Here is a 26,024-nt window from a genome sequence, read left to right as displayed (position 1 = left end):
CAAAAATGCATATTTGAGCAAATGTTACATATTCTTAGCCTAATTGAAGCATTTTCAAGCATAAAAATGTTCTAAGTCAACTGAAATACAAATACACTATGGTCTACACCGGTCACTAGGTGTCACTAGTAACAGTAGCACCAGATGTCGGGAAGATAGGCTTTTTTTGTTTTATAATTACTTATCCCACAACAGGCACAATAAGAACATAATAATAAAATAATAATAATAATAGCCGTCACCATCATAATAATAATACGGGCTGCTGTTGTGGCTGCACTCCAGCTAAAACTTAACTGATCAAGTCCTGTCCACACATCCGGGAGACATTTATTGAAACACCGATGAGCACAAGCTTTATTTATGTCTTAAATGGCCCATTTTCTCTGATTATATCTATTATATTGGGTAATATGTATCTAGTATAATATAATAGTTTAAAAGTGACCATAGGGGTGGTATTTAATGTCTAGAGGGCTCAAATAATGGTAAAAATCGTATTTAGAACGACATAAACAGGCTCTGTATGCTCTAACTACAAAAATATGAAATTCACTTATGCGGTCGGGTCTGGAATCAATTAACCAAGATAAATGAGGGATTACTGTATTACTTTATGGTTATACAGTCTGTCACGGGTTAGCGTGGTTAGCAATTAGGACCAACAATGCAGAGAGGTGACACGAACATGGTTGGGAAGTAACAAAAAATACTTTAATAACAAAAGGTTTCCAATGAAGGTAAGTAACAGTACAACAAAAATAGTAAAATCCAAAAACAGAAAACATAGGGAAAGCCACAAAAATACCAACCAAAAATCTCTGCCAGCAAAAATGTGCTGCAGGGGAAAAAACCTACACTAATGAACTGAAAACGCTGGCGAAACAAACAGGCAGGAGAAAGGCTAGCAGCCAACTGAACTAACAGCGGAAGATAACACTGAATCAGAAAATCAAAACTACTCACTACCAATGAAAATACAAAAGGCATAAGCAGAGAAACAGGAAGGCAGGTTGCAGGCGTAGAGCAGAGAACAATCTGGCACTGGAGTGCTGCCTTCCCACAGCTTGAGAGCAGGTAGGTAATCAGCGGTGATATGTAACACGTGCGTGTGACGCCAGCTTTGCCTCATCAAGGCAGCATGCACTACAACAGACAGACAGCAGGCAGCAGAAGGCCGACAACACAGTTCATGACAGTTCATCACAGTCGTCCCTCGTTTATTGCAGTAAATTGGTTCCAGATTCGACCGCAAAAAGTTAATTTCCATGATGTAGGATTCAATGTTAATAAATGGAATATTTTCGTAGTTATGAAATAGAAAACCTGTTTACGATCTCCTAAATACAGTTTTAAACATTATTAGAGCCCTCTAGACATGATATAACACCCCTATAGTCACATTTACATTTGAATTACCCAATATAGTATATATTAGGGATGAGCTGGATACTCGTCCATTACGGATAATGCATTTTTGCGGAGTACGAGCATGAAACGAGTACAACCTGTCATTATCCATAATCGTGATGAAGGAAAATCCTCATTGGATAACTACTTATGGATTCACTCTTCACGCTTTGTGATTGGCCAGTCACACACAGCAACCGCGCCTCCCTAGACAAGCTCCTAGAGCCAGGGAGGGGAGCACGCTGTGCATTTGACAAGACAGAGTTGAAAACGGCTCGTAGCGTTGGTCACTGCCTCAGTTGGAAAAAAGTCAGTTGGAAAACTTTGCTCGTAGTACTGAACGCGGTGCTTTTGAGAACAAGGCGGACAGATTATTTCCCTGTTTGCCATCACTGGATGTTTCAATGAATCACCAACTTCACACAGATCATTTAAAAAGGATTAAATAGTAAAGTCTTACAGATCACTTACACACATACATAGTACACATATAGCTGAATAACAAACTTCTGACCAATCCATGTCAATTTCAGACTTAAAATAATATACCGATGTAAGCCCCAACTATTTCTGGTTAAACCACACCCACTTCCAGTGTATGCCCCGCCCACTCTGAGCACAGGTATGGATACAGATCATTTAGATGGGTGAACAAATACACATACAGATAGTGGTGTACTCGCTCATTCCTAGTAAATATTGTGTATTAGTTTATTAGTGTATTAGACATAAATGAGATAACAGACTTACAGGTTAGCAGTTCCTTATATTATTTCCTGCAGTGGCTATTTTCTCATCTATGTATTGTAATGGCGGCTTTAAATGGTTTTACACTTGCATTACCCAATATAGTCAACATAATAAGAGGAAGTAAGCCATTTAAAACATAAATAAAACTCAGTCAGCGATGTCAGAGTTGCGTTTTAGCTTGTCGTGGGTTATGGCCCCAGCAGTAACTTCTTGTTATTATTGTGATTATTATGTTATTATTATTATTATTGTGCCTGCTCTGAGATCATTTTAACTTGGAATAAATGCCTTTGCTGGCGATCACGTCTGGCCCTTGTCTCACAGAACACCAACACCCAGTGGCCAATGTAGAATACAGTATCACATGACTTGCTTCTTCTGCCACGGATTTGTATTTTAGATCAGTGGTCCCCAATCCCCGGGCCGCGGCCCAGTACCGGGCCTTGGGTCATTTGGTACCGGGCCGCACAGAAAGAAAAAATAATTTCCATTATTTCATTTTTTTTCATGTTTTATTTTGAAAAGTGTCCGGATTCTCTCTGTTACATCTGTCTCACTTGACGCATGCCCATTGTGTCTGTGCTAACTTTCTCTTGCCGCACAGATAGACTACAACTGTATTTTTAGCATTTTTCTTTCACCTCATCTTTGGTCTCAAATGCTGATACTATGTGGGAATGCATAAAGGTAAGTTTGGATGACTTATTGAGTGCTAATGTGCACATTTGTCTCAAGTTAATTCATGCTAGCGCACTGCCTTTTACCACACACGTCAAACAGCGATGTAATAATCTCTCTGGAAAAACTTGGCTGGAACTTGAACTGGTGGATGGTGGGTCGGCATTCATTTCGTGCTTTTAATTTGATCTTATTCTTGTCTTAGTTTTACACAATACTTAATAAATAAGATATATTAGATCGCTATAATGTACGACACCCCCACCCCCGGTCCACAGGAGATTTTTGGGAACACAAGCCGGTCCGTGGGTCAAAAAAGGTTGGGCACCACTGTTTTAGATCATTTAGTTAGTTCATTTTGCCATTTTTATGCTTGACAATGATAAACTTAGGCCAAGAATACATATAATACATGCTTAAATATGCATATTTTTTACTAATAATAGGTCGTATTCAGCCACAAAACAACAACAAAGCAATTATTTACTAATTTGTGAAGACCCGCGATAGAGTGAGAGCGCGATGTTCGAACTGCGATGTCGCGAGGGACGACTGTACTGCATTCTTAAATATGACAGTCAGTTTCTGCTCTGCTGGTTTTTCCCATGATATTCCAACCGATCCTAAAGATGAAGATACAGCAAGACAGTGTTTAGGGTAGGGAGCAATGTAAAATTACAGTTGTCCTCCTGGAATTAAGATAACCACCTCTAAAAGTTGTCACTGGAAAAGCTTTATTCAAGTGAAGTTCTGGGCCAGATTCAAGGTTCTGGTCGGGTCAAACCACTAAGTGAAGCATTGCCAACTCAGCATCCAATGTCTCCTGGATTCTGTCTCAAAGGATCCATTTGCACAGAGAGCAAATTCCAATTTTGCATATTTCACTACTGACTTGTTCTGCTTGTCTTCTGTTTTGTTTACATTTTGAAACTGTTTTGGGCTGAAGAATAAGCCTGGGGGGAATCTGTTCAATTATTTGGCTCCTGATCCATGTTTTTAACACTGCAAGATTTTTTTGCGCTTTTTCAGTATGTTTACTATTTGGTAATTGTCCCACATTCTTGGAGACATCATGCATCATTCAAGGCTGTTGGGAAGTCTGAAATATCCAGTGCCAACCTCAAAATGTTTGAATTCAACATAAACAAAAAACATGACTGCTCACTGTGATAAACTTGTCATAAACTAGTATTTGCGTTGTTTATCAATACAGTATGTAATTTGACTGTCAGAGGTCCTAACAACAAAAATCTCTGTTTTGTGTGTTTGTAGCTTTAATGCTAATGAGCTGAGTTTGTTTCCAACCAGAGTGTATGTCTCAAAAAAGTGCTATTGTCCACTTTTTACATACAGTAAATGTAATAAATGTAATGTATCACATACAACAACGGAATATTATTATAAGGAGTGGGACAGCAGGACACAAACGTTAGCAACACTAGCATAGCTACTGCATGCGAGCTACTGTGCTAACATTCCAGTCACATTTTAACAGCAACATCATGCTAGGTTGGCGTATTCACTGAAGAATGATGAAACTTACAGCTCCCACGTCTGAAGCTGACGGACGGATAGTTGGCGGAGCTCCAGGCTTTTTTAATATGAATAGCGAAGCCTGTCTCCCACCCACAATGCTGTCCTCCGTGAAGTGGTGGGTGTATACCAGAGAGGGGTCATATGGCTGTCAACAGGTCAGAGGCGGTGTCATGTGCATGAGAAAGGAATGCGTGCTATTATAGTCTTCCATGTAATAATTTTTACTATTTTTTAGCATTATAATTGTGATTCCACATTTTCGGGAGTGTTAAACTTGGAGGAAGTATACACAGTACAGAATAGGGAAGTTATGCCTGTTTGTGATAATTCATTGCATTCCATTCCGTAAAAAAAAAGATATTCTGTCCTTCTTTCTTTCATGAATTCATTATATGTTTTCTATGTTTGTGTGCATCAGGGATGAACTTTTCCGCCAGAGTCTTTCTCGGCTGAGGGAACAGGTTCTGAAAGCCAACACGCTGGTGCGAGAGGCCAACTTCTTGGCAGAGGAGATGAGCAAACTGACCGACTATCAGGTCACGCTTCAGATTCCTGCAGCCAACCTTAGCGCTAACCGCAAGGTGAGCTGTCTGAACAGCCGCTAAGCAATCATTCTCGCTACTCCACACACTCAGGCGTACCTAAAAGTGGTCCTTTTCATTTAGCGTGGAGCCATAGTGAGTGAGCCAGCCATCCAGGTGCGCAGGAAGGGGAGGGGAACTCAGGTGTGGACGATTGACAAGCTGGAGAACAGACTCGTGGACATGAGAGACCACTACAGGGACTGGAAGGAAGGCTCAGAGGAGGTGGTGAGTAATAGAAGACAAAGTGCACAAAAGAAAAAAAGCAGTTCATCAATCAACTTTGTTTGTTGAATTATTGTGCGTAATTGCAGTACATCAAGGCAAACGGTAAACACTGTGACCCTTTTTACGATGCACAAGAGAACCACAACCTTATAGGAGTGGCCAACATTTTTCTGGAGTGCCTTTTCCATGATGTCAAACTGCTATACGCTGTTCCCATCATCAGCCAACAGGGGGAGGTAAGCGAAATCCAGTTGGTCGGTTGTCACCGTCATCTCCAAATGTGCCTTTGACCTTGTTGTTACACCATATAGATGATGTTTGTCTCTCTTGTGTGCACAGTTAGCAGGCAGGTTGCATGTCGAGCTAATGCGAGTCAGCGGCGCTGTGCCTGAGCGCCTATGTGGTGGAGATGACTCCTCTGAGAACTCAAGTGAGAGCAGCTGCTACGAGGTTATGGACACCAATGGAGAGATCGTCCACATGGCCAAGAGGCTCATTATCAGGGTATATACTCCACTTCTGAACAAAACATGTTACAAGTACATTCAAATGTATGTGCTGAGGCTTCATCCCTTGTGTGTATACATGTCCATGTTGCAGGTTCGCATCAGAGAGGCGACAGGGCTCCCTCTCAATCTGTCCAACTTTGTCTTTTGTCAGTACACCTTCTGGGAACATGGTGAGCCCACAGTGGCTCCTCCACTGGTGAGCCCAGACAGGCCTTCCCCTTTGAACCCAGATACGCAGTTCACAGTCCAGTTTGATCACTGCAAGGTGAGAAAGACATACACTAAGCTCATGTTTTTAGTTGGTTCTTAGTTGGATTGGTATGTATTCTTCCATGGATGTTACATTTTGGTGAGACGCCCCACATTGACCATGTCATGGACATTTCATTGATCACTATTTTTTGTAAACTTTGTGAACTACTCACGAACTTCCTTTTGTTGCTTCTTTTTGCCATTTTTTTATGCCACCGTCTATGAGTGCTTTGAAATGGGGGAGGGGCGTTCGGCAGCCCCCGCTGTTCTTTGAGGAGAGCAATACATGCTTTCATGTCAGTCTCTGTTAAAAAGGACACCATTTTTACATATTCATATATTGTATCTTTGTATTATTGATGTTTCTTGTCTGCGATTGGCTGGCAACTAGTCCAGGGTGTACGCCACCTCTCGCCCAAAGTCAGCCTCTGATAGGCTCCAGCATACCCCCGCGACCCTAATGAGGATTCTCGGCATAGAAAATGCATGGATGGATGTTTCTTGTCTGTTTTTCGCACTTTGTTCAGCGTTCAAATGCACCGCAGTTAATATGCTACAAGACTAAAAATGGAAACCGATAATAGCTTTCTCCGACACTGCCACAGCTTAATAAGTCCACCAAAGAGAGACAAACTGCTGTGTTCTTTAACTTGAACACACACATCTTTACCTTTGCCACTCTAAACCAGTTAAATCCCAGGAGACATCTCAACTTTTTCAGAACCTCTCCATTTTAGTCTCCAAAAGCCTCTTCAGTAGATCTCTCAGGGCATTGAATCGATTCAACAGTGGTTCTCAACTCGGATGACATGTCTTTGCTGCAGGAAAGTGCACATTTGCGTATGTCAATAGCCCGCTTAGCTGGCTTCTGGGTAAAGGACACTAGCAATCCATGAATAGATTAGATTAGATTAGATTAGATTAGATTAGATTAGATTAGATAGATAGATAGATAGATAGATAGATAGATAGATAGATAGATAGATAGATAGATAGATAGATAGATAGATAGATAGATAGATAGAATGTGAATATTATCCAATTACTTCCTTACTTAAGCAGTACCTCCACTTAATATTGCACATACCCCTTGCAAAGCAAGTAATGGTATTCATTATAATGGTATTAACGATTAATAGTACTGTTGGTCAGTTAAAAGGATTACGCACACTTTACATGCATCTTTGTAAAGATGTGGTACTTGTACCAATTAAGTCATTACCTTTTGGTGAGGATCGGAATACAGGTATAGAACAACAATTTATTTTAATTTTTCTTGTTATCATGCCCCTGTACCTATAGGGCTATAGGGAGTGGAACAGTATGAACTTGCACATCATGATTAATCACACACATTATCTCATTTTTAGATCACCAATTGTAGCCATTAAGTTATTTTATTTACTACGTATTGATGTTGCAGGTGGTGACATGTTTAATGTCCTAAATTAACTTTCCCTCACGGGTGTGTTTTGCACAGGACTATGTTGTACATGTGACGGATGACTTTTTGGAGTTCATATCAGATGGAGCATTGGCAATAGAAGTGTGGGGTCATTGCTGTGCTAAGAGTGGACACTCTCCATGGGAGGTAGATGCACTGGAAGCCAAGACTCAGACACTCCGCGACAGGTACAGTTAGACTTTGTGCTGATGGACAGGAGGAATTTAAAGCTTCTCTAATTTTAGTGCATATTCCCTGAAGGTGGAGCGAGGTGTCTCGCAGGATCGAATTGTGGGTCTCCATCCAGGAGCTGAATGAACAAGGCGAGTACTCTGCCGTGGAGCTGCATCCTGGAAAAGACATCAGCACAGGAGGAGTTTTCCAACTGCGGCAGGTTGGAGAAAAACAGAAAAATGTTCACATCATTTAAACAAAATAGTGACTCATGTAATAGCTGCACTTTAAAGTTGATGGTTTACCCAAACAGGGTCATTCCAGAAGGCTACAAGTCAGCGTGAAGCCAGTCCAAAACTCAGGAACTCTGCCTCTGCTGGTGGAAGCGTTGCTGTCTGTGTCTATCGGCTGTGTGACCGTGCGATCCACCAAACTGCAGAGACCCCTAGACACCTATCAGGTCTGTGAAACACATTCATCATAAATTGTAGGCAGGACGTGGTACACAAGCAAACGTTCATAAGCTTTTATACTTATTATTACTTTACTGTTACAAAACTGTACATTGCTCTTGAGTTGTCAGCTTCACCCCCTCCACACATGCACACACACACACACACACACACACACATTTGACAGAGTGTGTTCTCTCCTGCCAGAGAGAGGTGGAAGACGATATGGATAGTTACCAGGTACCGCCATCCTGCTATAATGCACCCCACAGCATGAAGGATTGTGTGTTGGCGACTAGGCCCCTTGAGAAGCCTGTGAGGGAGGAAGAAGAGGGCTGTGCCTCTCCCTACTAAAACGACTTTGCTTTGTTAAACAAAACGCGCACCATTCTGTAATTGCATATCACAACGGCCATTCCTCTGTGGCAAAACACAGCTCCACCCGCGGCTGAGCTGGCCAGTCATATGCCTCGAGTCTTATGTGCACTAACGCAACTGTTTGCTTGTCACTGCTGAACACTACTGAAACTACTGAATAATATCTACTTGCATGGATGCTGCATGGCGGACACTACTTTGCATGGTGGATGTGCACAGATGCCAAAGGTGTGATGTGGTTGGCTTTTGAGGGTTTTTTGGTCTCCCTAAACGTTTGCTACAAGGTGTGCAGGTAGGATTCTGGGTGGCTGCAGCATGCTGCCAAGTATACTTAAGCTCAAAATTATTCAATTATCAAGTCAATTATCATTTGGTGAATGGGTATCTTCTGGTTGGAAATAGCACAACAAAGTGGCAAAACACTGAGAACTTAACTTTTAAAAATTATTCAAGTCTGACCATTTTGAGGAAATCTTTTGCAGGATTCTGGTAGGTTCTAGCTTATTCTAATCAACCATAGGACACTGGATATGCCTGTATTTTATGTATAGGGACATGGAACCTTTCTTCAAAATGTCAAATGTAATGAAAATAACCATTTTTAACATGCATTTTCATCTCGTAACAACATCTTAGAGTATTTCACCACTTAGAGTATGTAATTTGTAGTTACCCATATATTGACCAGGGTATGATTCATTTTGGGCTTGACTGTGCATAGCAAAAAGGTTAAAGGGAGGCAAGCATAGGTGTATTTTTGTTCTAACCTGAGCTGAATCACTTTGGTGTGTGAGCTCTTTACCAGAATTAGTTTTGAATTATTTTGGCTGTCATGCAGTATTAATGAGCAGCATGGTGAAAAATGGTTAGCATGTTTGCCTCAAGCCAGGAGATTCTGGGTTGAAATCTCAATTCTGAACACTTTGTGTGGAGTTTGAATGTTCTCCTTGTGCTTGCATGGGTTTTCCAGTTTCCTTCCAACAGTCCAAAACATGCATGTTAAGTTAATTGGAGATTGTAAATTGTCCATAGGTGTGAATGGTCGTTTGTCTGCCTTTCCACCAAAGTCAGCTGGGATAAGCTCCAGCTCATCCGTGACCATGACTAGGAAAGAAAAAAAAATGTCAGTAGAGATTGTCTAAAGAAACAGATATGGCCTTCCATGAGATTCACCTTTGCCCCCCTGTGGTAACAGCATGCTGGCTACCTCACTGTTGTTGCACTGGACAAACTGGTGCTGATTTTGTTGTATGTCTGCTTCCAGGAGGAAGATCTAAGCTGTGTAAGGGAGCGATGGTCAGAAGCTCTGATCAAACGACGGGAGTACCTTGATGAACAAATCAAGAAGATTATCAACAAGCAGGGTGAGTTTGAAACCTGGCTGATAAACCACCTACAGTATATTGCTGTATTGTATCGCAGGGCTTATGGTACCACTGTGTTTCCTACCCTAATGGAAAGGAGCTCAGTAGAAACCCAACTATAGCAAAGTGTAGTCATTATGACATTTTTGCAGAGCTGCTAGAAATTTGAATTTCTCTAAGAGATTAATAAAGTATTGTCTGTCTGTCTGTATTGCTTTGGGGAGTTACAGCTGACACTCACCTGCCAAAGGACTACTAATAGTCACCCTCCGTGTTTATATTTTCTATTTGTATATTTTTTGTGGTAGTTTTCATTCTCTTTCTGCCCTTTCAGAGAAGTCAGAGGAGGATGTTGAGCGTGAAGCTCGGCTGGTGGAACAATGGGTCGGCCTCACTGAGGAGAGAAATGCTGTGCTTGTACCTGCACCTGGAAGTGGCATCCCTGGAGCTCCTGCTGACTGGTAAATAGGGTTACCTTATTCTTACTCTACTACGTATGACAGATGTATTCAATACTGTAAATGTTGTAAATGTTGTAACGACCTAATTTTTAAACTTTAATCATGATTTGGATTGCATGAGTAATAGTAAAGGAAAACATAGCTAATTTTGACCAAATGGTCATTTATGAACAAGTATATTGCACAACAAAGCAACAACAGAACCAGTGTTGTAATACTGTTAAGAGCAAACTGCTGCAGCAGCATTAATAAAGCTGATGAGTGCATTGCAAACGTGCAGCAAGTGTAACAGGAGTTTCACACTGACAGGGCATCTGTGTAGTGCAAGCAGCATTTTAAAGCGCATGCAGAGGTTGATAAAGCTGCTTGTGATATTTCAAATGTACATCTTGTGGAATTAATGAAAAATACTTCACTGACCCGACGCAAATTAAGAGACCCGGCGTAGTTTTTTGTCGACTACACACCCACAGCTACAAGACACAGATAATTGATAAGAGGCGTTAATTGGGGCATTTTTCTTATATTGATTATTGCTTTGCTTCTTTTTTCCAACTGCCTATAGGACCCCACCAGCAGGAATAGAGGCTCACATCCCAGTTCTTTTCCTGGATTTAAATGGTGAGGGAAACCAAGATAAAACTTGGACATTTGTTGGGAATTCATTCAGAAAAAAAACCTACCTTGCATGAAAAAACAGGTTGATGTATCCAAAATTGACAGGAAGTTGCATGCTAACAAACAAAAACTACACATGATTTTTCAAGGTATCACTTTTGATTATGCAGGCATACCTAAGGAAGCGTAAAGAATATCTTGCTTTTTTTGTCCACCAGCTGATAATCTGACAGTGAATGAGCAGCTGACAGGCCCACATGCTGCAGGCGTTAACTCTATCCTTCCCAAGGAGCACGGAAGCCAGTTCTTCTATCTTCCCATCATCAAGCACAGTGACGAGGAGGTGAGAAATGACTTTGGATCTACTGACCTCTGGTGTCCAAAAGTGGAACTGTGCACCTTACGTGCACCACATTGCACACTGCAAGATTGCATACAGTCGTCCCTGAAGTAGGATTCAATATTAATAAATTAAATGTCTTCGTAGTTAGAGCATACAAAAACTGTTTATGACCTTCTAAAAACGTTTTTTTTACATTATTATAGCCCTGTAGACATGAAATAACACCCTATAGTCACCTTTATACTTCTATTACCTAATATAGTGGCCATGATAAGCAACAATAAGACATAATAATTCACCACTAGCATTGGTTTAGTTTCTTGTGGTTGTAGTATCTTGAAAATAATCTCAGACAATACTGCTAGCTTTGTTTACAACACATTGCGCACCGCTTATGTGCAAGCTACAGGATCTCTGAAGTGACACAAGAGACGGCGGATGCTTTAACAATAGAAAGCTACCGAGCTAACTAGTTAGCCTGCAATTTATTCAAAATTTAAAATTAGGTTTGAAACAGAGTGGGGAATAGGGACAAAGTAAAAAACCAAAAAGGTACCACTGCCACAATGGAATGGGAGAACTTTTTTTCACTATGCCATGTCAGACTCTTCATCCATGGCTGAGTTAATGCTGGTAATGGCTCATCAATGTCGCCTAGTAGTGACCAGAATGCTACATGTGATTTGCCTTTCCATAGTCTTGGCTAATAATAGGCCATAGTCAACCATGAAACGGTCATTCATTAATACATTTTGGAAAAAACGCAATAAAGCGATATTCAAACTGTGGTGTAGCATGGGTACTTCAAGTATTTGAAAGACACACAATACATTTCGCCAGGTGTCAGCAGTGTGCTCCTGGGACTCGTCCATCCATGATTCTGTGCACCTCAACCGGGTCACATCTCCTCACGAGCGCATCTACATGATTCTCAAAGCCACGGTGCAGCTCAGCCATCCTGCTTCCATGGAGCTGGTCCTCCGCAAGAGAGTGGCTGTCAACATCTATAACAAACAGGTCCGTGATTGATAATTTAGTATATACTGTTGTATGTGATTTACTTGACGCTCTTTATACGCAGAGTTTCACTCAGAGTCTCAAAAGGAGAATGTCCCTCAAGAACACGCTTTACTCCTGTGGTGTGATCTATGAGATTGTTTCGAACATACCAAAGGTAAAACATGTTCTCTGTTTGTTGTATTACTATCAAAGCAGCCTTTCCTTATGACACCCTTTATTGTCAGGCCTCAGAGGAGCCGGAAGAAAGAGAGACCTTGGCCCTCATGGCTGCTCGTGCAGACAGTGAGGAGACTCAGGACGGAGAAACTTACATCGAGAAATACACTCGGGGAGTCCTGCAAGTGGAGAACATCGTCAGTTTAGAGAGACTACGACAGGTACAGTGCAGGCACAAGTGCTCGTCATTTAATAACAAATAACTCTGTGGTGGTATTGCAAATGTTCATTCATTCATTCTGATGGATTTGTACAAATATAACTTATGCCACGTTACTGGTAAGCTATCTCAGTATACAAGTATAACAAAATATAACAATCGTAACACTAAGATACAAATACATAATACTACAGTCGTCTCTTGCCACTTTGCGTATTTTCAAGCATAAAAATGGCTAAATGAAGTGAAATGCAAATAAATATATAGGCATTTAGAAGACACATTCAAAGATGCTGTGATATGTAGTATTCTACACTGGTCACTCAGTGTCAGAATTGCTACTGTTATGTTTAACAAGAAGCTTTTATGGCAGGTTTGAATTAGCTCACAACCGACGGTAACCCACGTCAAGCTAAAACTCGACTCTGAACTCCGGCATCACTTTCTGTCTGCTACGCACTGAGCTTCCCCTATCACCGGAAGACACAACACACACAAGTACAGAAGAGTCACAAGTACACAATAGTCTTATTTATGTCTTAAATGGCTTATTTTCTGTTATAGTGTCTACTATATTGGGTAATTAGAGTGTAAATGTGACAATAGGGTGTTATTTAATGTCTAGAGGGCTCTGATAATGTTAAAACCCGTATTTAGAAAGTCGTAAACAAGTGTTCTATGCTGTAACTATGAACATTTTTGCGGAAATTAACTTATCACGGTCTGAACTAATTAACCTCAAAAAACAAGAGATTACTGTACCTTAATAACTATTTTTAATAATGATTTTTTAAATAATAGATCACAGATAAAGGCCTCCTCTCTAATAAACACCTCACTTCTAATAAATGCTGCTGAGAAAATGTGCCACTATTTGAAGAAATACAACTATAAAATTGCCATAAAACCAGCTGTCTCTTACAACAGAGAAAGGACAGGGAATGACACACTATTTCCATTCAGCTGCAATCTGTGTACACTTTGCTCTGTGTGATATTTACATATCACAGTGCCATCTGCTGGATTGAGTGGGAACTGCCCCTAATGCAAAATCACCACCAATATTACTTCTGCTTATGCACCATAGCTCATAAACATGGCCAGTAAATGATATATAGCAGTAAATAGTTTATTACACTATATCAATTATTTTTTTAAATCATTATATATAACACTTTTTGACTGCACATTTTTTATTCTATTTATTTTCTCTGACTCTTATGTTTGTGCTACTTTACCCTGAACTGCTGTAACATCGAATTCCTCTCTAGAGGCGAATATAGGATGATTGTATTTTTTTAAATAATGAATCTAAAAGTTTGAATATATGTATTTCTGTACAGGCTGTGACAGTGAAGGAGGCGCTGGCAACCAAGGGAAGACATCTCAGAAGAAGCATCAGTACACCAAATGTACAACATGTAAAGAGCACATTACTCTCATTCCTTTACACAATGTGGATTGCACGGAAGTACATAAACAGTTCTGAGATGTATCACAAATAACAACGCCTCCTGTTTTCCATAGTCGTCCTGCAGTAAAACAGACCTGACTGGCTGTGAGGATGAAGACTGCAAGGTATGTGAGGCATGCTTTAACACTGTGTTTATCTTTTTTTACAGTTGTAGTCTAAGAATGCATTTAGTTTATGATGGCTGTGGCTGTGATTATAAACAGAGAGGAAAGCTGTTCGTACTTCATGTTAGCAAGTGAACTCATATGAGCTAATATGACCCGTGTGTTGCTGTCTAGGACCACTGTGATCATGTTGACAGCTGCAATCCTCAGGATGGCTCTCTCAGCAGCACACCAGTGAAGAACAAAGAGGGTCCAGGTGAACAACACTAGAGAACATTCTGTATTTGCATTCATTTTTGTAGTATTTTACAACCACCGTATTTTCCATACCATAAGTCGCACTTTTTTTCATGGTTTGGCTGGTCCTGCAACTTGTACTCCGGAGCGACTTATATGTTTTTTGCACACTGACAGCTGCGAGAGGGCACTCTAGGGTTTTGTTCCAGTATCTGCTGCTCCTATCACTCCTGTACCACTGAAAATTTACAATGAAAACATCAGCTTATAAAGACAACTGAGGGGTTATCCACACGGAAACGTTCTCAGGTCAAAACGGCAAAGTATTTTATCGTTTCAGCTTCTCATCCACATGGGAACGGCGTTCTGGGTTCTGAAATGGTATTTTTTTTAAATGGCTTCCAGAGTGGGGAAAATCTGCGTGCCTGTTCACAGCGCCACACAGAGGTGTGGCTCTTATCAGGGCACCTGAGAAAGACGGAACACAAATGCCCCCAAAAAGAAAAACATATTCAACAGATTACAAGCTGCAAGAAGTAAAATATGCAGCCAAAACCATAATCGAGCAGCAGAAAGAAAGTTTGTAGTGAACGAGAAACTTGTGAGTGTCTGTTGAAAAGCGGAGGATACGCTCACTGCAATGAAGAAAACAAAAAACGCTAATCGCGGGCTAAAAGCTAGAGGAACAATTTGACAAATGGGTGCTTGAACAACGTGCTGCCAGGAGAGGCTTGTCAACAGCGCAGTTACGTCTCCACGCCCAGGTAGGTGCCAAGGCGATAAAATATGGATAGACTTTGCGGGTCGTTTAGGCTAGTTATCTGGATAACTGTTAATGTGTTATGTTAACATACCACCTATTCACGTTACTTTAACAGACGCCTATTTACCCTGTTCTCCATTTTCATTCGTATTATTACTATAACTTGCCTTTCAAGATTAAATGTCTGTTTTTGGTCTCTGATTCTATAAAATCAATGTATAAAAAAAATGCGACTTATAGTCTAGTGCGACTTACACATGTTTTTTTCCTATTAATTGTGCATTTTTGGCTGGTGCGACTTACACTCCTGAGCAACTTATAGTCCGAAAAAATACAGTATTTTAAAGTGAGTCTCTTTAAAGTAGGCTCAAAGTTTTCCTCGGTGAAGTGGTGGGTGTATACATGGCGTGGGCTCATCTAACTGGGGACTGGGGGTTGGTCAGAGGTGATATCATGTCCATGATGAAGGAAGTTTTCCCTTCATAGTGTCATGAACGCCTGAAACTGCTGAAGCGAGCATTTAAGACTCTTCTCTCAAAAGTGAAGCAAACAAGTGACAGATGACAGAAATGAAATGACAGATTTTTCTCAATTTTGGTGCTCATAAGCAGGCTCTATGGATACATATTACTGTTATATCATTAAAATGTCAATTTTGCATAATAGGGGAACTTGATGTTATCTCTGCACAGGTTTACTTCCAGAGAGTCCGACATTCTTCAACTCGAGTCCCTTTAAGCTTCTGTCCCCTCAGCCATCTAAGTTCCTCAAGTCCCTGCTGCCTGTTAAGGAGGAGAATAAGGTGAAGAAAGTCCTGGAAGCGTGTCCATTGCTGGGACAAGAGGCAAGAAAGAACAAGTTATGCACACCTCTTTTAAAGTGCTCATCACCCCGATGCATCATCGTTTATGCCACTTCCTTTGTAACCAAGCACCACATGTTGTGTTACTCATCATATCAACAAACATTTCTACAACATTGTAAATGTGCGTCTTACTCGTCAATGTTGACAAACGTGTAAAATGTTTTGTCAAAAGTGCACTTCAGTAGTGCATTTATCCAATGTAAAAAAGAAAACGATGTCCTATAGGATACATTGTGGTTGTCTACAACCATGCATAACCACACAGAGAAGCAAAGAAGCAAAATGTTGCTTTAATGAAAGAATAAATATAGTGTACATATAGCAATAATACATCATTACATCTCATTCCCACTCTTTGAACTAACATTGCAACACTTACTGAAAAGCATGCCACAAACTAACTGTGTAACCTGCCCAGCTGCATGCACGCATGCATGTATAGTATGTGTGTGCGCATGTGCGTGTGTGTGAAGTTTGTGCTGTTGTTCTGACCCATCCGCAGAGCATGCGCTCATGTGTGGACAGCCCTGCACTGCTCCCCCCTCCCTGCCCCTGGCGCAGACCCAGGGCAGGCAGCGAGGGCCACTGCAAGTCTACCACTCCCACCTCCACTTCCACCCCCACCTGCAGACAGCTCAGCCACACACTGCCACACGGTGCTGTAAGTGCAACACACACACTGCTCTCACTGGAAGTAAAGTCACATGGTCACAGTGCTATAGAGCAATCAGCTTGCTTTACAAGGGGTGCACTCATACCAGGACACTCTTGACACCTCAGGTCTGGTTGGTTTGTTAATGTGGGTGATCTCATCCATACTCGAGTGTGGTACACTAGCCTGAGTCCGGCATACTTGACAGAGGTGGAACTGGCATGATTCATGCATAAACACATGTGGACATGCAACGTACATGTTAATGAATACGTTATTCCAGTAAGAAATAATCCACAACATCAGGAGAGTTGCACTAATACAGCGTTTCACTGCACTGCTGAGGTTTTGCTGTTGTTTTGATCTTCATATTGACATGCGCATCCATCCATCCATGTATTTATTTTCAATAGCTTCATGGGTCATGTCAGGTGCTGGAGCCTATTCCATTGAGTGGGAATTGATCCCATACCGCCTGCATCACCATCAGCTGTGTGAATCACTACACTACCAATTGCACATGTATGTTATTGATTTGGAAGATCTGTTCATTTGCATACAGCTTTGGAAAAAGTCATTAGTTATAGTTCCCAAAGAAGTACAGTGATTGAATTAGTAACGGAATTACTCCTTCGTTAATGTAACTAGTTGGAAGGGAAAGATACAGCCATCGCATGAGAGCAGACATCGTAAGTGACTGTTTTTTTGTTATTAATATTTAGAATGCACAGAAAAGAGAAAGACATGTGGGTTCATGTCTCACATAAACCCACTTGTCTTTATATAGTATAGTATAGTCCTGAGGTGAAAAACACTGACAGCAAACGACTATCTAGTCCCTCTAGTCTTCCTAACAATGTCGTTGGGTCTCAGTAGAGAGCCAGTATCCACTGTTTCAGTCTGTCCGGATTTTTTGTTTGCAGCATGTGGAATCTCAAAGTTGACCACCTTTTTAGCTTATTGCCACAATTTTTTACTATACAGGTGCGAGGCATGATTTATAACCTAGCACAAAATTTTCCAAACTCAAAGGCGATGTTGCAGCAGCTCCAGTAGCTAACGTTACCTCTCAATAGTGGCCTGAGGTGTTGTGAGCGAGGCGCTGTGTCACTACACCAGAAAAGTAATTCTTTGGTGTTTTTGTGTATTGCTCCTACAATAACAATGTCTCTGTAGCTTGGTGAATATGCAGGTCATGTTATGTAAATGCAACATTGTTAGCGTTTTTTGGAGGGCATTTTTTTTTAGAAGGCTTTATGGGTGAAATATGTTAATCCCATTACGTGCATTGTTACTTGCCTCACGCTATCACTTTTTCTTTACTTAGAACGCACAGAAAATTGGAAGACGTGTTCATGTCTCACATGAGCTTGTGACTTGCAATTCCCTACTAAAACCCTGTGGGGTCAGTGTTTTCTTGAGAGTGAGCAACCACAATTCATGTTGACTAGCTATTAAAGCTTCCTGTGTAGTAGTAGTGAACAATGGCGAATGAAGCGACATCCAGATTGTTGACATAGATACCAGTGCATAATAACTTGCCACGTTTCATTGTAATGGTAGCGCCCTTGAAATAGAACTGTATTTAATTATATTACCCATTATTGCAAAGCAGTAGTGCCAATATTTTTAATGCGGTTATTCCCAACACTGTTTACATACAGTATATCTGATTCTTGTCTGGGCCACACGATGGCCTAGTGGTTAGCATGCTGGCCACACAGTCAGGAGATGTGTGGTTTCGAATCTCCGTTGGACATCTCTGTGTGGAGTTTGTTCTCCTGTGTGTGCGTGGGGTTTCTCCGGGTACTCCGGTTTCCTCCCACATTCCAAAAACATGCATGCTAGTTAGTTGGTGACTCTTAAAAATTGTCCATAGGTATGAATGTGAGTGTGAATGGTTGTTTGTCTATATGTGCCCTGCGATTGGGTGGGTGTACCCCGCCTCTCGCCCAAAGTCAGCTGGGATAGGCTCCAGCATTCCCGTGACCCTAGTGAGGATAAGCAGCATAGAAGTTAGATGGATGATTCATGTCTGATATTTGTCCCCATACAGTATGGTCAAGACCTGATTCCAATCTGTGAATTTCTAATTAAAACCTTGAAACATGTACTGTAAATCCTGAAATATGGCACCTTCACCTTCAGATCTTCAGAAGCACAAATCACATTAATTGGTGGCCTCCATTAACTGTTAAGAGCAGTGTTGTCTGATGCTTGGTTGTTTTTAAACAGCATGAGTCCGATGAGGAGGAGACCGATGTGGACATGACTCTCAATCTGGACCGGGGCCCTCAACACCACTTCCAGGCGTTCATCCCAGAGGACTTTGCAAACTTTGACATCTACAACGCCACTCTAGAGAGCCGCGTTGATTTCAAGGAGAGGAGAGAAGTGACTCGTAGCCCCACCACTAGCAGCTGCACCAGTGGTTACTTTTCCCACAGTGCCTCGAACGCCACACTGTCTGACATGCCTTTCACGTCCAGTGAGAGCTCAGATCATCTCAGCTGCACCTCCAGAGATTCCCATGACCACCTAGGATGTTCTTCTGGAAGGGGCTACACACAAATTAAAGGTGTTACCGCCGGAAGTGAGGAGCAGCCGCCTGTCACTCCCCTTGCTTCTTTACCTGTCAGTGTTCCTTGTGGCAATCAGAAAACATTCCCTCAAAACTGTGTCCTAAGTTCTAGCCAGGAGTTTACCGACTTTAAAGGGGCTGATGATACAATTACAGAAGAGGATTTGGACCATTTTACAGAGGGATGGGAGCAGGAGGCTGATGAGATCTGCACAAAACTGAATCAGACAGACTCTTTTGATGTTGCTAGTATTATCAGCAGTTCTGACAACGCCTCGGCTGTTACGCAGAAACATTCTGTTGCAAGTAACACCACTGTAGTTTGCACCTCAGTCACACCACCAATCATCACCCCATCTCCAACCTGTGCATCACTTCCTCCTCCAGCGTCACCACCTGGAGTAACAACTTTGTCCAAAGCTCAGACCCTGACAGGAGGAGACCCCCTGGTCCGGGAGCCAGCACAAGGAGACGTCCCCCCACATGGGAGCCCTTGTCCCAGCCCAAACCCCAGCAGCACGGAGCCCTCGGGGGACTCCAGCGGTGATGAGAGCACCCCCGTTGCCCAGCTTCCTGATTGGATGGCGCCCGGGGAGCCGGTGTGGGTCGGGAAGAGACGAGGAACGGTCCACTATGTTGGAGGGGTGGAGTTCGCTAAGGGAATCTGGGTTGGTGTGAAACTGGACCTGGCAGTGGGTAAGTTAAGTCAAAATAAACAGAAAAAAACTGACCCAAATATAAGACCCCTCTTGGTGTGTGTCAGAGAGAGTGACTGGAAGAAATGCTCTGGTTTTTGCAACGTTTTTTGAGCCAAGGCACATATGTTATTACAAACATCTCACACAACAAAATACATGAATGTTAACAAGTGGATCCACAGGTGAATTATGTACCTTCTGCCGTTTCGTGCAACATTTAACTGCCTGGCCCTGTATGTCACTGGCATAGATATTGTAGATGAACAAAGATTACACTAAAGTACTACGACATTATTTGTAGTAAATAAATAATACTTTTCAGACCAATTAAGTGAAATTGGATCATTGCTAGCGGCACAGCTGATCTTTCACGGCGCACTACTGTGCCACAGCATAGTAATTAGGAATCACTGCTCTAGATGGTTTTCAAACTTTTTGGGGGGGGGGAAACACTCTTGTATTTGAGTCAATAAGGTAATCAATGTTAACAAGTTAGTTTTATTGTTATATTGTTTGTCAAACAGGAGGCGGTTTATATTTTATCCAAGTAAAGAATACTGGTGTGGTGTGAAAAGGTGTTGTGGCCCCCTTACTGAGGTTTTTTTTTTTTGTGTGTTTGTCACGCTTAAATGTGTCAGATCATCAATGAACACAAAATGCAGTTTTTAAATGAAACTTTTTATTATTAAGGGAGAAAAAAAATTCAAACCTACTTGGCCCTGTGTGGAAAAAGTGATAGCCCTCCCCGTTAAAACATAACAGATTAATTGTCGGCATGGAAAAGGCTATAAAGCCATTTTTAAATCTTTGAGATCAGCCAACCACAGTGAGAGCCATTATCCACAAATGGCAGAAACATGTAACAGTGGTGAACCTTCCCAGGAGTGGCTGGCCAACCAAAATTACCCCAAGAGCGCAGCGACGACTCATCCAAGAGGTCACAAAAGACTCGACAACATCCAAAGAACTGCAGGCCTCACTTGCCTCAGATAAGGTCAGTGTTCATGACTCCACCATAAGAAAGACACTGGGCCAAAACGGCCTGGGTGGCAGTCTTCAAGATGAAAACCAACAACAACTTTAATCATTAGTCTTCATTTTGCCAGAAAACATCTTGATGATGCCCAAGAACTTTGAGAAAATACATTTTGTGTTCAGTTGTGTTGTCATTGACTATATTTCAATTTGTTTGATGATTTGAAACATTAAACTGTTAAGAAACATGCAAAAAATAGGAAATCAGGAAGAGTTCAAACACATTTTCACACCACTCTGTCTATGGGTCTCTCTGGGAACATTCATGATGTCAAAGGTCACTGATGATGGCCTGGAGAGGGTGTTCAAATTTATCCCAAAGGTGTTTGAGTGGGTTGAGGTCAGGGCCCTTCAGCTTTGACACCAAACTCATCCAAGCATGCCTTTAATAGACTTGGCTTTGTATCAGAGTGAACAAGGCCTTACTCAAACTGTTCCCACAAAGTCGGAAGCATAGAATTGTCACAAATTCATTTAATGTAACAAAATCCAATAGTGAATACTTTGATGTTTCAGTCGACCTAATTTTTTTAACCCTTTCTCAGGTAAGCACAATGGTACAGTCCAGGGGAGGGTGTACTTTCGATGTCCACCAGGTCACGGTGTGTTTGTGAAACCATCTCGGCTCTCAAGAGGCCCGCCCTCCATGGACATGGAAGCAGCCACACTGATCAGATAAGATACAAAGACTTCACTTCAGCCTCAGCTATTATTTTACCTTCTAATGAAGCTACAATCTAATCACTGAATATGCACATGCTCATTATGCACATACTTTTTCATACGTTGATGATTTTGTAATAGAACTGAGAGTCCATGTGGAAATATTATAGCCACTTCAAGTATCCTATTTTCTGTCCATTCATTATTCCCTGAGGCTCATATGATGATTAATCTGGGATATGAAGATTACGAATGTACTACTGTTAATAATAAGCATTGATGTTTGCATAAATATGTGATATGTCAGGGGCAACCAAAGAGTTTCATATCTGCTGTCAGAAGGGGGGCGGAAAAAAAAAAGTTTTTTTCCATGGGAGTGAATGAGAATTTATGGCAATTAATTGGACAACAAAATACAAAAATGTAGGGTAGAAATTAAACTGCCATTACGTTCAAATTTTGTTGTTTTAACCCAGATTTTAAAAAACGTTTACCCAACTACATTTGAGTTTCTTGCTATAGACTTTCATCTCTGAATTGAAATTAATTACACATAAATTCCATTAAATTCCCTTGGAAATAATTGAGCAACCTTTGTTTTAAGTTCCGTATTGACCTGAATATAAGACGTCAGTGTTTCTTACAGGACTGCAATCTGTTGGTGGCAGTGGTGAGTTGGGCCGTGTGGGCGTAATGACATCATCTAATTTGCATAACTGGTCGTGATGCATTTGCGTTTAATTGTAATGGACGCTGTAGGAGAGAGAAATAACATTTTGGGAGATAAGAGTGAGTAAAAAACATGGAAAGCACAAAAAATGTTTATAACGACAAATGTAATTTTTCTGTGGCTTCTTTTTGTCTTTTTTTTAATGTTACAAACAAGACATTCGCCTGTGAATGCTTTGCGATCGGGGAGAGGCCCAGAACCCGCTGCTCGTTAAGAAGAGCGATTTATGTATTTGTTTCATTGATGTTTTTTGTCAAACATTAAGATTCCGCACTTTGTTCGGTGGTCCTTGAACACAACCGTCATGTGTTAGGAGACACAAAAGTGAAACACTGGCACAGCTTAATAAATCCACCAAATAGAAGATAAACTGTCGTGTTGTCTAACTTGAACACACATATCTATACCTTTGCCACTCTCAACCAGTTAAATCTCAGGCGACCCTTTTGAGAGCCTATCCATTTTAGTCTGCAAAAGTCTCGCCACTAGGTTTGTTGCTAGTCTCTTTTTTTGGAAAAACAGGATCTCAAGGGGTCTGATTACTCGCTAAATATAGTGACAAAGTTGCTGATCCCTCCTGCTCCTGCTTCTTATTCTTGGGCAGACCAGATGCGTATCAGGTGTGTTAACAAGTGGACGTACACAGACAGCATTCATAAATGAATGTATGAGAAACACTGGGCATCCCCTCTTTTTTAAGCCCAGATGTTGGAAAATACTTTATAGCTGCTCGACCTGATAACTCTTATCTTCAAATTAGCATCAGAACTCAGCTTTTGATTGCAAACATTCTAACAACCTTTAAGACCCTTTTTTTTTACCAGTGGGTCACTGTGTCTCTCCCATGGGAGTAGTCGCATGGCGCCACCTGTTGGTCTGCATGTATAAAAAAAAATTTAACGGGGAAAAAAAAATACCGTCTTATATTGGGGTCAATGCTGTACTATGTTTTTCGACATATTGTACATGGGGGAGCACATTGTTTATCTGTGTTTCACCTTAGTGCCATGTCTATATGGAATAATCCCACATATCCTCAAGCTCAGCAAAACCTGCATTGCCTTCACTTTTCTGTGACTATCCTGTTGAAGTACTGTAACACCGTGGATCACGTCCCCCATCCAGCATGAAAGTCGTGCTGTTGGAACGCTTGCACTGGAAAGGATCCTCAGAGACGGTCTTCCATATAATAAACTGACAAAACCAGCTTTCACCCAAGACTGAAAAGCTGCGTCTCTTTTGACACACGGAATTAAGATTTTATAGGCTTTGTCTGAACAATGCCTTATTTACCTGCTTCGGTAAAGGCGGACACCTTATCTTAAAAAGACTACAAAAAAAATGTGTGTATCTGTGACTTTTGTGTTTTATTAGTGGCCGTCTTAATGCCACTCAGCCTTATTTGGCTTGACTAATGTGTTTTTATTTTCATTGACTGTCAATGTGAATTTTATATGTTGACTGATGCATCACACCACATGTTAGCAGGTACTCAATAATGCATTATGTCCTGTTTAGGATCAAATGACTGTGATGAAGAGTGTCATGTGACACAGAAACAACGCTCTATGAACATGTGGTGAACTGTGGACTAGAAATAATGATATATACTGTATCTATAAATACATATATGTATGTATGTACAAATGAAAAACCCAAGATCTTACACTCTTTAAAGGTCAAAGCTGCTCTCCCTTATATGGAGATGTAAATACAAGTGTTTTTGAAAATAGTATTTACGCTGTTATAAATGTACAGATTTTGTATTTATGATGTATCGCTGTTTGAATTGGTACAAGAATGTTCTAGAATAGAACATTTACAATCAGGCCTCTGTGTTGACTTTTCTGTTGTACAGTCTAATGATGCAAGTGTTTTAGCGTTATAGTTATTTAAAAATGCACTCCAAATTTTGTGAGGTTTTTATGGTTTTAATTTTACATTTCAATTAAAATGATTTAGTTTTCACCTTTTTTTTTTTTTAGAACTTTTTTTTTTACATCTTACAAACAGAAGATCCTTGAATCCCCGGTGGTGTAATGGTGTACACGCTTCTAGCCTTTGATGGCAGAGGGCTTGGGTTCAATTCCTGGCTATGGTAGTGTCAGAGGGAGGGTATCCTGGCTGTTACGACCCCTGACAAGGAAACCCCAAAATTGGGAGGGAAAATAAAAAAAGGGGGATCTTTGACTAGGTTTTTAGTCTTTGAAAACAGCAGAGTGCTCCCGTCATATTGAGGATCTTTGACGTGGGTTTTTGCAGTAGTTCTTTAAAAACAGCAGAGTGCTCCTGTCAGATAGTGGAGCTTTGACTTGCGTGTTTGCAGTGGGTTGTCAAAAACACTGAGCACTCCAGTTATAGAGAGGATCTTCAACTACTGTTTTTGCTGTAGGTCCTGCAAAACAGCACAGGGCTCCTGTCACATTTGCTGGTTTTATTGTAAGACTATATTAGCTCTTTGGTGAAGTAAAATACATATATACAAAATAAAAATAGCAAAGGGAGAAGGTTGGTTCTGACCTTCGTGGAACTGTGGCCCCCAGACCAATTGAATAGCCCTGGTTTGACATCTTGTTGTTGCTTTGCTCTCAAAGTGGAATTCAAAAGTGGCATAATCTTTAGCTTTACCACTGCAGAAACAAGCAAACAAGTTTGCTGCCACTGAAATTAGATTTTTAGACACAGCTGCCATAGAGGACTTGGAGGTAATGTGTAGTGTGTTTTAACAGCACATAATTTCAATTATAAAAGGAAAAGCACAGGTGTGACACCTAACATTAACAATCACTCTGTTCTATTTGTGGGCCCATGCAGTCATTTGTTTTTATCATGCACACCTGTGCCTTACCCATGACTTTTCCAAACATCCCCATGCACTGAAACACACACACACACACACACACACACTACACGTGTAAATTTGGCTACTATTAATGATAAGTAACCCTACTGGAATGTTGACTGTAGGTTTAATACTCACATGAAACAATCATTTAAATAATATTAGCTGCAGAAATGCTCATGAATGTTTTACATCAGAATTTTTTCAGAAAAATGAAGACCTTTGCTGACAGGCTGATGTGTGTGATTGTGTGTGTGTTTTTTAAGTTAAAGCTATTTTTTCTGTGTCTAATTTACAGTGGAAACTATCGTCGATATGAATCAAATAGTATACATTGCATAACAATGAAATTTACACAAAATAGTTTAAATATATGATCAAGATGATTCAAATAGTATACATTGCATTGGATATCAATAATAGCTGTCTATAAAATAGCATTAACCCCAGGTACAAAAGTTAGTCATGGTTTACATCACATTTTTATACATGCACTGTTCAACATGTCCGAAATGGAGTTGGAAGAAGCAGTGCTTATTTAGCCTTCTCCTTCTCCATGTCTAGTTTGTTCACTTCCTGTGTTTAACATGTACGGGCTTACCAATTTTCAAACGTGGAAAAATTAACTACATTCCATGCATTAATTGAAATATATTACATCTAAAAATGATACCCAAAAGCCTGTTTATAAGTGCTCAGACTAAACAAAAAAAGGTTTGTAAGTTTTGAAACAGTCTGGAGTGTGCCCAGCGTGTGTGATAGCTGTTCATGGTGCACCAAGAGAGGGTTTGGCACTGGGAGAGTCA

At 40.9% G+C, this 26,024-nt stretch overlaps 1 protein-coding gene across 7 annotated transcripts in view; it reads left to right on the top strand.

The window, feature by feature from the left end:
* The window catches only part of kif13a (kinesin family member 13A), a 70,321-nt gene extending 46,116 nt beyond the window's left edge, over nucleotides 1-24,205 (top strand). For 4 of the 7 annotated variants that reach the window (XM_054781417.1, XM_054781420.1, XM_054781416.1 and 1 more), the window contains exons 19-41: nucleotides 4,793-4,955; nucleotides 5,040-5,183; nucleotides 5,270-5,419; nucleotides 5,523-5,687; nucleotides 5,784-5,957; nucleotides 7,425-7,576; nucleotides 7,650-7,782; nucleotides 7,876-8,022; nucleotides 8,222-8,254; nucleotides 9,657-9,756; nucleotides 10,091-10,217; nucleotides 10,783-10,838; nucleotides 11,054-11,178; nucleotides 12,019-12,195; nucleotides 12,260-12,352; nucleotides 12,423-12,575; nucleotides 13,918-13,995; nucleotides 14,102-14,152; nucleotides 14,327-14,408; nucleotides 15,845-15,996; nucleotides 16,520-16,678; nucleotides 18,905-19,946; nucleotides 21,529-24,205. In XM_054781417.1, the coding sequence (XP_054637392.1) occupies nucleotides 4,793-4,955; nucleotides 5,040-5,183; nucleotides 5,270-5,419; nucleotides 5,523-5,687; nucleotides 5,784-5,957; nucleotides 7,425-7,576; nucleotides 7,650-7,782; nucleotides 7,876-8,022; nucleotides 8,222-8,254; nucleotides 9,657-9,756; nucleotides 10,091-10,217; nucleotides 10,783-10,838; nucleotides 11,054-11,178; nucleotides 12,019-12,195; nucleotides 12,260-12,352; nucleotides 12,423-12,575; nucleotides 13,918-13,995; nucleotides 14,102-14,152; nucleotides 14,327-14,408; nucleotides 15,845-15,996; nucleotides 16,520-16,678; nucleotides 18,905-19,946; nucleotides 21,529-21,662 (3,790 nt within the window). In that variant the 3' untranslated portion in view covers nucleotides 21,663-24,205. The remainder of the gene's footprint in view (nucleotides 1-4,792; nucleotides 4,956-5,039; nucleotides 5,184-5,269; nucleotides 5,420-5,522; nucleotides 5,688-5,783; nucleotides 5,958-7,424; nucleotides 7,577-7,649; nucleotides 7,783-7,875; nucleotides 8,023-8,221; nucleotides 8,255-9,656; nucleotides 9,757-10,090; nucleotides 10,218-10,782; nucleotides 10,839-11,053; nucleotides 11,179-12,018; nucleotides 12,196-12,259; nucleotides 12,353-12,422; nucleotides 12,576-13,917; nucleotides 13,996-14,101; nucleotides 14,153-14,326; nucleotides 14,409-15,844; nucleotides 15,997-16,519; nucleotides 16,679-18,904; nucleotides 19,947-21,528) is intronic. The other 3 variants (XM_054781423.1, XM_054781421.1, XM_054781422.1) reach the window with 2 other exon arrangements.
* The last annotated feature ends 1,819 nt before the right edge of the window (nucleotides 24,206-26,024 follow it).

This window comes from Dunckerocampus dactyliophorus, chromosome 7, assembly GCF_027744805.1.
Source record: "Dunckerocampus dactyliophorus isolate RoL2022-P2 chromosome 7, RoL_Ddac_1.1, whole genome shotgun sequence".
In the NCBI taxonomy this organism is placed as follows: Eukaryota; Metazoa; Chordata; class Actinopteri; order Syngnathiformes; family Syngnathidae; genus Dunckerocampus; species Dunckerocampus dactyliophorus.
The sequence above is the reverse complement of the archived record's forward strand: the minus strand, read 5'-3'. Positions and strand labels throughout refer to the sequence as shown.